The sequence below is a fragment of the Geotrypetes seraphini genome, chromosome 2 (genome assembly GCF_902459505.1).
Source record: "Geotrypetes seraphini chromosome 2, aGeoSer1.1, whole genome shotgun sequence".
Classification (NCBI taxonomy): domain Eukaryota; kingdom Metazoa; phylum Chordata; class Amphibia; order Gymnophiona; family Dermophiidae; genus Geotrypetes; species Geotrypetes seraphini.
Window position 1 is genome coordinate 494,350,927 of NC_047085.1, and position 14,161 is coordinate 494,365,087.

General features: G+C 40.6%; 1 protein-coding gene across 2 annotated transcripts in view; it reads right to left on the minus strand.

The window, feature by feature from the left end:
* The window catches only part of ATP6V1C1 (ATPase H+ transporting V1 subunit C1), an 89,968-nt gene that overhangs the window by 55,231 nt on the left and 20,576 nt on the right, over positions 1–14,161 (minus strand). For both annotated transcript variants that reach the window (XM_033931930.1, XM_033931929.1), the window contains exons 2-3: positions 12,963–13,129; positions 810–877 (exon numbers count right to left, since the gene is read on the minus strand). In XM_033931930.1, coding sequence (XP_033787821.1) covers positions 810–877; positions 12,963–13,094 — 200 coding nt within the window. In that variant the 5' untranslated portion in view covers positions 13,095–13,129. The remainder of the gene's footprint in view (positions 1–809; positions 878–12,962; positions 13,130–14,161) is intronic.

A 14,161-nucleotide genomic window follows, 5' to 3' on the forward strand; every position in this document is an offset into this window, starting at 1 on the left:
CATTTTTCTGAAATGATTTGGCTTGAATAAGCCAATTGTCCAGATACGGGTGTACTAAAATGTCCTCCTTGCAAAAAGCCACTGCAAACACCACCATTACCTTGGAAAAGGTATGGGGAGCAGTAGCCAGTCCAAAGGGGAGCATACAAAACTGATGATTCTGACCTAAAAATGCAAAAGGAAGGAATCTCCGATGAGCCTGCCAAATGGAAACATGTAAATAGGCCTCTGTCAGATCCAGAGAAGTGAGGAATTCTCCCAGCTGTACAGCAACAATAACTGACCGAAAGGTATCCAATGGAAAGGATGGTACCCAAAGCACACAGCTGATGTCTTTCAAGTCCATAATAGGACAGAAAATACCCTCCTTTTTGGGAACTATAAAAAACAGATGGAATAACCACTGAGTCTCCGCTCCCCTAGTGGAACTGGTACCACTGTCTTTAAATTCAGAAGTCTTCAGAGTATCCCTGGCCGCTCTGATTTTCCTGTGTGCTCAACAGGGAGAAATCAAAAAGGTGCCCATCAGAGGATAAGTAAACTTCAGAGTGTAACCGTGACAAACTACCTCTAAAATCCATTGATCTAAGGTGGCCCTGATAAAATTCTCGCAATCTTGCTCCCACAGGAATCAGAGGGTGAACCCCCACATCTTCATTGTGCTGAGTTGCAGTGGACCCAGAAGGTTCAGACTCCCAGACTGTTAAAAAGCAGTAGTCCCAGCACAGACCCCGGAGAATACTTCTCTGCTGAGAATACTGACCATTTAATCCTACTCTCTGTTTAAATATGAATAAAAATTGCATTACCTTTCTACAAATGAATCCAATTTTGCCAGCTCATCTGATAGCCCCATTAAAACATCCAGAGTGCCAACCTAAAATTAAGGAACAGAGGAAAAACTGCAATATATTAAATGTGAAATATAAATTACACAAGCTGCTGTACAGTAACAATGACAAGGATGTAAGTAACAAGTAGTAACTTTGGCATTTACTACTTACCTGCTGCAAGTAAGACTAAAATCCTAAAAAAAAACTAAGAAGCCCTTTTGTTTTAAAGCAATGAGGCAGATTTATAAAGATCCTTCCACATGTAAAGGATTTTTATTAAAATGCATGACTGCATGAAACCATCCCTCTCTTATCTGGGAAACCACTACCCTAATTGCAAAAGATCAAGCATGCAGCCTGGGAATACTTCTCAACACAAACCTTTCACGCTTTGTCATATCTCTCAGGTAGTCTCCTCCTCATTCTACTATCTCCGTCAGCTCCGGAAAATAAGAAGCTACTTCTCCAAAACTGACTTCACCCAACTTCTCTATGCCTTTGTCCTGTCCCGTATAGACTACTGTAATGCACTATTCAACGGGATTGACAGCAAAAAGTCTCCAGCGCCTTCGTATACAAAACGTGGCAATCAAACTCCTAAAAAACCTCCACACCCCCAACACCATCTCATAAGCACTATCATCAGCCCACTGGCTATCCTTTACCAAACACTGTATCTTCAAGGGTCTAGTAATAACATACAAGTCCCTACACAACATGGAACCCAGCTACATATCAACCAAACTTCCTCCAAAAGTCCTAAACAGACCACTCCGCTCCCAGGAGGAAACATGTCTGCAAATATCTCCTGGTTGCGCCTTTCAACTCCAGAGTGGCAGACACCATTCCTACTCCCACTTCCTACCAAGCTATTGGAATCAACTGGCTCCTTACATCAGATTCCTCAAAGGGCTTCTGAACTTCAGGAAAGCAATAAAAACCTACCTCTTTCCATAAATCCAGTCACTCCCTTCTAACCATATATATTCTTTTTTTTTCCAATTCTTTATTCATTTTTTCATCTTACACCAAGTGAACAATATTACATCAGTTAATTCCTATACATCACTTGAAAATTATTTCTTATTATTATTTCAATACATATTTTAAATCCCTCCCACACCCATCCTCTCCACAAATAATGCAAATCAAACATATCATACATGTAATGTGTTCTAAATAATAATAAACCAATAATGAATCAATATATCCCCTTCCCCATTATTCTAATTATACTTTAGTGTATAAAGATGCCTACTCATTACAATATGTTATCAATGGTCCCCAAATTTTTTTGAAATTGTTATAATTTCCTTTTTGCATGGCAATTGTCCTTTCCATTTTGTATATATGGCATAATGAGTTCCACCAGAAGGTATAATTAAGTCTGATATAATCTTTCCAATTTCTAGTAATATACTGAATGGCAATTCCTGTCATTATTAATAAAAGTTTATTAGATGAAATTTGACTTTTTTTTCCTCATGGACGTTCTAAATAGAATTGTATCGTATGATAGAGCTACATGATTTTCATATAAGCCATTAATTTGGGACCAAATTGATTTCCAAAAGGCCATAATACAGGGACAAAAATAAAGTAGATGATCTAGAGTCCCTGCTTCCAGATTACAATGTCAGCATCTATTAGACTTAGAGCAATCCAACTTTTGTAATTTAACTGGGGTCCAAAATGCTCTATGTCAGTGTTCTTCAACCACCGGTCCATGGACTAGTGCCGGTCCACAGAAATTTCCTGCCGGTCCACAGGGCCAGCACGTGCATCAGGCCCAAAACAGTGTTCTTCAACCAACGGTCCATGGTGCACAAAGCCACGGGCAGTGGCTCCTACGGGCATCCTGCGCCTGAACCGGAAGTCTTCTCTCTGACGTTGCAACGTCAGAGAGAAGGCTTCCAGATGAGGCACGGGACGTGCAAGGTGCAATTAGTACTATTATGGGGGCGGGGTCTGGGGTGGAGATTGGGTAGAGATGGGCGGGGTCTGGCCCACGACTTAGCCCCGTGTTCTTCAACCGCCGGTCCATGGACCAATGCCGGTCCACAGAATAATTCTTTTATTTCTGCCGGTCCATAGGTATAAAAAGGTTGAAAAACACTGCTCTATGTAACAAAAAGAACCAAGTTTGTCTCACAGATGCAGACACTGTACATCTCATTCTCCAAGACCAAATACTTGGCTTTGAGATGCAGAAATTTGATACTTAATTTCAATGCTCCAAATGTCTCTAAGACCAGTCATTGGTTTTTTATTCATAAATCCAGATAGCAATTTATACCACTGTGCGGCCTGGTGTCCCAGAAAATCGGCTTGAAAGCATAAAAATTCCAGATTATACTGATTGTTAAGATTTTTCCATTCAGGGAACCCCTCCTGAATAACCTGCTTCAGCTGCAACCATTTAATACTTTGTGACTTATTTAGGCCATATTTATGTTGCAATTGCGAAAAATCAAGCAGTTTTCCATTTGAAATAACATCATTTAAATTTCGTATGCCTGCAATAATCCAATACTTCCAAAAATTTTAAAACCACCAATTTTAATCTTGGAGTTTAGCCAAATGGATTGATTTGTTGATTTATATATTGGGTCAGGTGTTAAATTACTGACACAACGTAAGGTCTTCCATGTATCTATCAATATTCTATTCTCTTTATATTTCCTAGGCATTGTTACACTAATAACATGAGAGAGATGTAAAGGAAACATGAGTTGCCATTCCAAATATAACCAGTCTGGGATGTTTTCCATGAGTTCTGGGAGGACCCAATACATACCCTGACGTAAAATATAGGCTTAACCATATATATTCTAATGTACACTGAACTAGATCCACACTGTTTATAAACTAAAGATGAAAATAACTGTAGGTTAACTTAAAATGACCAAACTGTATGCTAAACGTGACTGTATATTTAACGGTACTGTACACATGTAAATTCATAATTTGTTTGTCTAAATATTATGTATGTCAACCTTGTTACCCATTCTGAGCTCATTGGAGAGGATGGGATATAAAACTAATAAAATAAATAAATCTGTACTAAGCTGGCTTTTTTAGTTTTACAATGGGTTTAAGATGTGTGGAACGCTCTTCCGGAGGAGGTGGTGGAGACCGAGACTGTGTCTGAATTCAAGAAAGTGTGGGATAGGCACCTGGGATCTCTTAGAGAGAGGAAGAGATAGTGGATGCTGTGGATGGGCAGACTGGATAGGCCATTTGGCCTTTACCTGCCATCATGTTTCTATAATCATAAAGCTCTATGACATCATGAAGCAGGTGTAAAGAGCCTCAGCCAATAGGGAGAGGAGGAGATAGTGGATGCTGCGGATGGAAAGATTGGATGGGCCATTTGGCCTTTGTGTGCCATCATGTTTCTCTGTTTCTATAACCATAAAGCTCTATGACATCATACTCTTTAAGTAGTTGTACGAGAGATACTCTGCTATACTCTCTAATTCGCTGTATGAAAAACTTCTCTTGATTGTATTTACAGTTTCTTTATTGTAAACCGCTATACCCTCTAATTCGCTGTATGTAAAACTTCTCTTGATTGTATTTACAGTTTCTTTATTGTAAACCGCTATACTCTCTAATTCGCTGTATGTAAAACTTCTCTTGATTGTATTTACAGTTTAGTTTATTGTAAACCGCCTAGAAGTCGCAAGATTACAGGCGGGATATAAGAATAAAGTTATTATTATTAAAGAGCCTCAGCCAATGGATGCTGCGGATGGAAAGACTGGATGAGCCATTTGGCCTTTGTGTGCCTCATGTTTCTCTATTTCTATAAGAGTATACACATGGAAAGTGTCAGCACATACAGTGATGTAAAAAAAATTTTGCCCTCTCCTGACTATCCCCTATGATTTTATATATGTTACACTGAATGATTTCTGATCTTTAAATTCAGATGGCATATTTTGCTTTGAGAATGTTGAGATCAGTTCTTACTGGCTGGGATTTTCAGGAAGTATTAGAGTATGGTGTTGTCAAATTTGGATTACTGCAATGCCTTATGCTTGGTTATGGCAGCTACTAAGGTACAAGCTTTGCAGGTTGTACAGAACTCTGTTGCTCGTATGTTGATGGGGTGTCACGTTTTGATCATATATCCCCCATATTAAAGAAGCTTCATTGGCTTCCAATACAATTTCGTATCCATTATAAGATTCTTAAATTGGTCCATCAAGGAACCCATGGTAAACCACCCAGATATTTCAATATTTCGCAAATATATAAAGCTAGGGTGTACACTGAGATCTGAAAAACGCATATTGCTGAAGTGGGAATAAGAGGGGAAATATATTCTGTAAATACAGCAAAGTACACTTTTTCAGTGGCAGGTCCGATTAACAAGATTAAGAATGTTATAATGCCTATGTATAGCTCCATGATGTGACCTCATCTGGAGTATTGCGTTCAATTCTGGTCTCCTTATCTCAGGAAAGATATAGTGGAGCTAGAAAAGGTTCAAAGAAGAGCGACCAACATGGTAAAGGGGATGAACTCCTCTCGTATGAGGAAAGACTAAAACGGTTACGGCTCTTCAGCTTGGAAAAGAGATGGTTGAGGGAAGATATGATTGAAGTCTACAAAATCCTGAGTAGAGTAGAACGGGTACAAGTGGATCAATTTTTCACTCCGTCAAAAAATACAAAGACTAGGGGACACTTGATGAAGTTACAAGGAAATACTTTTCACTCAGAATAGTTAAGCTTTGGAACGCATTGCTAGGGGTTGTGGTAAGAGTGGATAGCATAGCTGGTTTTAAGGAGGGTTTGGACAATTTCCTGGAGAAAAGTACATAGTCTGTTATTGAGAAAGACATAGGGGAAGCCACTGTTTGCCCTGGATTGGTAGCTTGGAATGTTGCCACTCCTTGGGTTTTGGCCAGGTACTAGTGACCTGGATTGGCCACCGTGAAAACGGGCTACTGGGCTTGATGAACCATTGGTCTGACCCAGTAAGGCTATTCTTATGTTCTTACTAACTTGAACTAAATAAGAAAAAAAGGGAAATAAAAAGAGACCTCAACAGCTCCCAACAAAAGGGCTCAACAGACCTCTGTTAAAGACAGAATTCTGTCCTTTGTGAAAGATTATACATATCAAAATATTGGGACTTCAAAAATTAAATGAATAATTAATTAACACCACCAAAGTGCCAGAACAATAACGTATGCTTAATGAAAGAAGTGCTCAGTGCCTTAATAATTTTCCAATATGGAGGACAAAAATGTTAGGAACCAACATCACACTTCAAATGTTCCCCATCACTAACTTAGTTGTTAACAATGCAGTCACTTATCTGAAAAAAGTCAGATGATGATACAGTGAAAGTAAACATTATTCATACTGCTCATGTTCCTGCATTCTTTGATCCATAACACCAATCTTCAAAACCATAATCAGTACTTAAAACTGTCCTACAGTTCACAGTCCTTATCGGTTCTCTCCAACTCAGATCTGGGTTTTACCTTCCAGCTTCAACAGGAGAAGCCTAAGAGTAAAACTCATATCCAATACAAAAACACCACATAACAAAACCACTTCTTTCAATAGTGAATTTTATTTTTTTTTTATTATTCAATTTTTATTAGAATTTTATAATAAAAACAAAACAATATAATCACCACAAGTACACCACTCTGGAATACTACATCCACTCAATATAGCTTACAGAGTAAACACATCTCTATTATACCTCAATCCCACTACCCATCATAAAATAAAACAGTAAAAACAAAAGAAAACACCAACAGAATAAACACCATGTGGAAGTCCCATTGTTGTTCCATCAAAGAGACTCCCAAATAACAACCCCGCCCCTCCCCCCCAATCCCAACCTCCCACCCAACAGAAAGAAAGGATCAAATGCAATGAAATATTTTGTCCCAAGTCCGCTTCTGGTGTTCATAATAACCATAGTGCTTAGCAGCTACGCATTCCATCCCGGAATGTAATAACACCCATGAATTCCCATCTCCGAAAAGCCCCCCTATCCATTCCTGCAAGAAACCGCAGTTCCACCTTAATAGGAGCAAGAGTAGAAACTCCACTACCGCTCTTCTCCCTATGACACAGAGATCCCCAAACCCGTACCAGATGACAAAAAAATGGATTCCTTTGTCCCTGTAATCGCTCTGAAACCGAAGAGGAGGTCCACAACCAAGTATTCAGAGTACAATGAGGAACATAGCTTTGTTCTATTTGAACCCCGGGCTTAAATACCGCTATCCTCCAATCCAAAATAAAGCGAAGCTGTGCCGCTTCATAATACCAGTACAAATTTGGCACCGCCCTACCCCCATCCTCCCGAGCAGACCAAAGCGCCTGTTGACTCAACCTGGGGTGTTTCCCCTGCCAAATAAAAAAGCTAAATTCCTTATGCAATACCTTCACCTCTATGGGAAGTGTTTGAAATAAAAATAATAAACGGGGTAAGATATTCATTTTGATAACTGCTATACGCCTCCACCAGGACAACCACAATCCCTTCCAAGTTTGCATATCCATCCGCACTAAGCGTACTATCATAGAATAATTAAGGTCATAAAGACGCGATAAATCAGTTGGAATCAAAATACCTAAGTAATGAAGATGACCCCCTGCTCGCCGCACCGGGAAGGTATCCACCAACCACTGTGCCTCCCCCTCCTCCAAGGAAATATTCAAAAACTCGGACTTGTCCATGTTGATTGTAAAGCCAGACAAACCTCTAAATTTCCTAAACACCTCCAGGAGCTCAGGAAAAGTAACCTCCGGGTCTTTCACATAAAAAAGAATATCATCCGCAAATAGCGCTAATTTATGTTCCCTTCCCCCCAATTGAATTCCCCGAACAGCCCCCAGTTCCCGAATATAACAAGCCAAGGGTTCTAAATACAAAGCAAAAAGTAAAGGGGATAGTGGACAACCCTGTCTAGTCCCTCTAGTAATATTAAAGAAATCTGTATAAAACCCATTAATTTTAATACAAGCCCTGGGTTCCGAATAAAAATTCTGTATCCACCTCTCAAACATTCCCCCTATTCCCATCCGTTCCATTACTGCCCATAAAAATTCCCAACTTACTTGATCAAATGCCTTTTCAGCGTCAATGGACAGTAAAACCATTTTACTATGATGTTGCTGTGCCTCCCAAATCAAATGTAAAGTTCGACGAATATTATCTCCCACTTGACGCCTCTGGATAAATCCAGCTTGATCAACATGGACAAGTCCCGGTAACACCCGTCCCAATCTCAAAGCCAACACTTTTGCCAAAATTTTGGCATCTACATTTAATAATGAGATGGGACGATATGCTCCACACTGCTCCGAATCCTTTCCCGGCTTTAACAAGACCGTAATCCCTGCCTATCCCATGGTAGATGGCAGAGAACCCCCATCTCGCACCCCATTACCAACCCGCACCAACAAGGATACAATCTGCTCTCTAAAGGTCTTGTAGAACACATTCGACAGCCCATCCAACCCCGGAGATTTACCCCCTTTTAAACCCCTTATGACCCCTGCCACTTCCCCCTCCGTTATTGGAAGATCCAACCCCTCTTGTTCCAAAACCGATAGCCTAGGCAACGGGACCATGTCTAAAAAGTCTGTGATCTCAGAACCATTATTCGGGGTGTCCCCACGATACAATGCTGCAAAAAAAGTTACAAATTGTTTTTGTATAGCCTTATCAGTCCTATGCCTGTCCCCATCAGTACCACAAATGCTCTGTATGGTAGTAGAAACTCTACGAGCCCGTAGGTAACGGGCCAGCATAGCGCTAGACCGATTTCCATTCTCAAACATAGCCTGTTTCAATTGCGCCTTCCTAAATGCTAAATCCTCAAGTTGTAGTTGATGTAGTTCCAACCGTGCTTTACTCAATTCCGCATAGACCCTGGGTCGAGGATCAGACTTATGCTGTTTTTCTAATTCCATCAATCATTCACGCAAGCACAAAGAGCGCCTAGCTCTATCTCGTTTTTTACGGGCCCCCCATTTAACAAAAATACCCCTAATAACAGCTTTCAAAGCATCCCAAAGTATCCCGTCTCCTACTTCCCCATTATCATTCATATGTAGATATTCCACAATAGAATCCCTCACTTCTTGCAATATAATAGGATCCCCTAAAAGAGATTCATTTAAACGCCAAAATCTTCTACCCGATTGTATCCTTGCATACCACCCAGACAGGAGCATGATCAGAAATCTGAATGTTGCCAAGCTCCGCCTCTTGAATCCCACCCCAAAGGTTTCTGTGTGCCCAAATACCATCTATTCTCGTGTAAGTCTGGGTAGCATGAGAGAAATGAGAATAATTCCTCTGGGTACCATGGAGTAATCTCCAACAATCCACTAATCCCAACTGGTGCATAAACCTAACCAAGGCCTTACTGTGATGTCGAAGAGCCACTCGTCCCCCCCCTGGAATGATCCAAAGAGAGATCGGGACACACATTAAAATCACCTCCACAAAAGATAGCACCCTTTACAAAGGCACTCAGGCCTTCAGTAAGACCAGAATAGTAATGAGATTGATCTGTGTTAGGCCCATATATATTAATAATAGTAATCACTTTACCCTGGATCCGACCCCTAATAGCTAAACATCGCCCCTCCCCATCTTTAAAGACTTCATCCACCTCCAACCCTATCCCCTTATGGACCAAAATAGCCAAACCCCCCACCCGCTGTGTGCCTCGAGCCCGATGAGTCCACAAATGATCATAATGATGAGTATGCAGTAACCTCTCGTCCCTTGGTCTTAAATGGGTTTCTTGCAGTAAACAGATATCCCACTTTAGCCTGTGCAATTCACGAAAAACAATACTACACTTCCCTGGGTTATTTAATCCATTGACATTCCATGAGCCTAGGACAATAGAACTATCTTTCCGTGAATGATCCCCCTTATCCCTCCCCCCCCATCCCCCTCCCCCCTCCCTCCCCCCCCCTTTTGTCTATCCAACCCCGACATACCCAAGAACTGGGTAGCCAGAGAGAAGAAGTAAGGTCTCCCCCCCACAGAAGGCAACTCGAACCCTTTATACAAGCGTCCCTCTCCCTTACCCTTAAAGCCAAAAATGCCCACCACAATGAACAACATAATCAATAAAACAAATCAAGAATAAACACTAAAAAACTAGGTTTCACAGACAATAACGCTTGCTATGATAACCCCCTACAAATTTCTTGCAAAACAACAGTCTGAAAGAGCAAAATCAAGTTTGTCCTCGCAAAGAACAGTCCGGGTAACCCCTGGCAGATGCCAGACTCTCCATAACCAGGACCAAATGTCCCAGAATAAAAGGAGAGAAAAAGGAAAAAATGGATAGGAATCTCCACAATCCTTCAGGTATGATCCTTCAATTGCCGCTTCCCAGTGCGCCCAACAGTAGACCAAACTCCAGGGGAACGTTTCTCCGCCTTCTTAGGTACAGCAACAGGAATCTCTGGAACATTTTTGCACCCCAATTCTTTCAGGGCTGCCCATGCCTCCTCCACATCACCAACACGTTTAGATTTTCCATCAATCGTGATCCACACCCCAAAGGGAAACAGCCAACGATAGCGATGACCCTCAGCTCGCAACAATTGCGTGATCTGTTGAAAGTTCCGACGTTTTTGTAAGGTAGCCCAGGCTAAGTCCTGATAAATGCCCACAGAGATGTTATTCCAACGATATTCCTGTTTACGCCTCGCTACTTGCAAAACTTTCTCTTTGATCCCAAAATCCAGGAAACAAGCAATGATATCCTTAGACCCCGTGCTTCGTGCAGGACCCAAACTGCGATGAGCCCAGACAATTACTATCGGTCCAGGCAGGGAGCCATGTGCCTCTGTTAATAAATCAGCACAGATTTTATTCACCACCGAAGCACAATCCTTGTACTCCTCAATATCTGGTATGCCCTTAAACCTCAAATTACAACGGCGAGATCGGTTTTCTAAATCCTCCACCTGATTTTGTAAGGTCAGGATGGAGGACGGTATTTGATCCAGCTCAGCCCGCATGGTCAGCAAATCTTGTGTCAGCTCTGAAACGCGATCCTCCGTGTCCCCCACCCGGCCTCCCAGCTCGGCCACTTCAGACCGCAGCTCAGTCATTGCTGCCTTCAAGTCCTGACAAACACCCACCATTTCATCCTTTAAAGCTCGGAACCAACCCTGTAACATTTGGGGGGTGATCGTCTCTACTTGTGCGCTCTCGATGGCAGGCTCTTCATCGTCCGATTCCGCATGCACCGGCGCCATTTTTTTTTTTTTGCTTCCCAGCGATCCATTGCTACTCGCGGTAGCCGATTTCTCCCTGTCAAGCAAAGGAAATCGATATTTATCCAACTTCTTATGGGTCTCCATCGCAGCTGTAAACCAACAATACTGGAAATATGGTATCTCCGTTGTTCAGAACGCTGCAAAATTAAAATATCTCAAGTGCCCCTACGGAGCTCTCTGCTCAAGCAGCCATTCCGTGAGCTGACGTCACTTCCTCCTTCAATAGTGAATTTTATCAAACTACTAAATGCATTACATGTATTTAAATATACTATAATCGTTCTTAGAATCATTCATTGACTTCTCACTGGGTGGGGAAACTCCACCGGTGCTGTCAGCTAACAATGTTACTACTCCGAGCTTGGCGTTTTTGAGCTGTTACAACACGTGATCCGACCCACATTGTTACCGGGAGAGCCTCTGTGCATAGTCATTCTATTGAAACTCGTCATTCATACATTCCCAAACCTCTATCATTATTACATCCACACATAGAATCCCCACCATTCTTCCTCACACCCATTCACACATTCTCACAAAGTAGAAACCAGCACTCAACTGGGGTCGGCAACCCAGACCATACATCCCATATTAATACTCTTGCAATTACTAAAACATCCTACTTTCATCAAACACTGAAATCACTCATACCATCCAACTGTCACAGACCAGTCTTCTTCTATCCTCCACACCAACATTACACTAAAATCAGCGTTTCTCACTATTACACCAATTAATCATACTCACATTATTGTGAAGGGTCACAGAATTCTCATCGATCTCTGAAATAAACTCTTTTCTACATATTCAAAGGAATTTCCTTTGATCATGGCATATTGTTCTTGTAAAAACGCAAGTCACAAAACATCCCAGAACATTATCCAAAGAATCTCAGGCCCCTCTAGCCTCAGCTAATGACAGTGTTTATGACTCCATATTAAGAAAAGAGACTGGACAAGCATAGAGAACTGCAACATCAGCGCTCATCTCATATTTGCAAACACACACCTGGATGATACCCAAGCCTTTTACAATAATGTACAATGGATAGACCAGTCAAGAGTAAAACTCTTTGGACAACACAAGTCTCAAAACAAAAGCGACATTCCACAGTAAGAACATCATACCAACAGTCAAACATGGTGGTGATGATGTGGGGGTGCTTTGCTGCCTCTGGACCTTTAAAACCTACCATTTTTGAAGGATCCATGAATTCTGCGATGTACTATAAAATTCTTAAGGACAGTGTCTGCAAGTTAAAACTAAAGAGTAATTGTGATATGCAGCAAGACAATAAACTAAAACACAAAAGCAAGTCCACATCCAAATGGCTGAGGAAAAAACAAGTTTTGGCTTGGTCTAGTTAAAGTCCTGACTTCAACCCAATAAAAATGCTGTGAAAGACATGAAATGAGCAGGTCATGCACAAAACGCTTTGGATATGTCCAAATTAAAGCAGTTCTGCAAAGAAAGGTGGGCTAAGATTTCTCAACAGCAAGGCAAAAGACCACAATGAAATTATAGGAAGTGTTTGGTTGCAGTTATTGCTGCTAAAGGTGGTGCGGCCAGTTATTAAGTTTAGGGGCAGTTACTTTAGAACATGGATGTTGGGGGCTTTGCTACTTAAATACTGTAAATGAAGTAGTAATTTAAATACAGTGTTATGTGTTTACTCAATTTCTCTTTGTGTCATATTACATTTTATTTTAAAGATCAGAAACCATTCGGTGTGACATATGCAACAGGGGAGGATGGGGAGTGCAACACAGACAAATATTTAGTACAATCACATAAGCCTCTCTATTATATTGAATCCTGGCTAAGAATCGCTTACTTTTAAATCAGGAATATTAAACTTTGAATTAATAGAAAGATTGTTGCTTTTTGAAGTTGCAGAATGCAATTTTTCCCACGTATGTTGACATGTTTTCTCTCCAGGTGCAGAAATCAGCCAAAATTCTGTCATGCTTGCCTTTGAAGTGTCTTTTTGCAAATGATACACTAAAGAAGAAAGCAGAAAACAGAATTAATTAACAATTAGTTCCGTAAATAACTCATTCTCATTTTTTCTATTTCTTTCTTCCTTATTCAATTTGGTGTTATTGATCACAAGCATATACATACATTTGTCACTATTGATGATATGCATATATCTTTTTGCCAGTATTGATGGCACGCATATATTTTTATGTGCTGGGTTTGATAAAACAACTCAGATATCATGAAAAGTCAATAATAATGTATGGTAACACTTTCAATTACAAATGATGCTTAATATCCAATGGTATAAGTAATATAAGGACTTTATAGACTTTATACCAAATTCCTTGGCCGAGGCTTTTTCCTTCAGTTTGAATTTGGTATAAAGTCTATGCTGTCCTTATATTACTTATACCATTGGATATTAAGCATCATTTGTAACTGAAAGTGTTACCATACATTATTTGATGAAATGCATATACATTTATAGTCCGTGATTATCTTCTAAAGCCCTTTTATTTCTAAGTACGGACCAGCATTTTTTTTATATATAGCCTCGAAAATTTGGCTTCATCATTTATTTGTTCATGTTCACATGTCTATGCTCTCATACCATCCACCCCTTATTTCACTATTTGCTTTTGTATTTACACTCCATTTTGGTGCTTTCGGCTCTGACACACGCACTGCCACATTTTTTTTAGAACACTGTCTTTTTTTACTTTTTTTTAGAATATTGTTTGTCTTTTAGTTATTTTCTTACTTCAGTTGCATTTGTATCCTTGTATTTAATTGTGGTTTTAAATCTCTGTTTTTGCTATATTTGTCATATTATGTTTTTAGTGTCCCCTGTTGAAGGCATTGTTTATGCTGAAGCATAGGAGGGGACCTTAAACAACCTGGGACAATCAGAGCCTCAGGCCCCTCCCCAGATGCACCAGGAAGGAGCCCCTCCTATTAGGCGTCCTGGCCAATCAGAGCCTTAGGCCCCTTCCCGGTGCATCCGGGGAAGGACCTGAGGCTCTGATTGGCCTAGGTTGTTTAAGGCTCTTC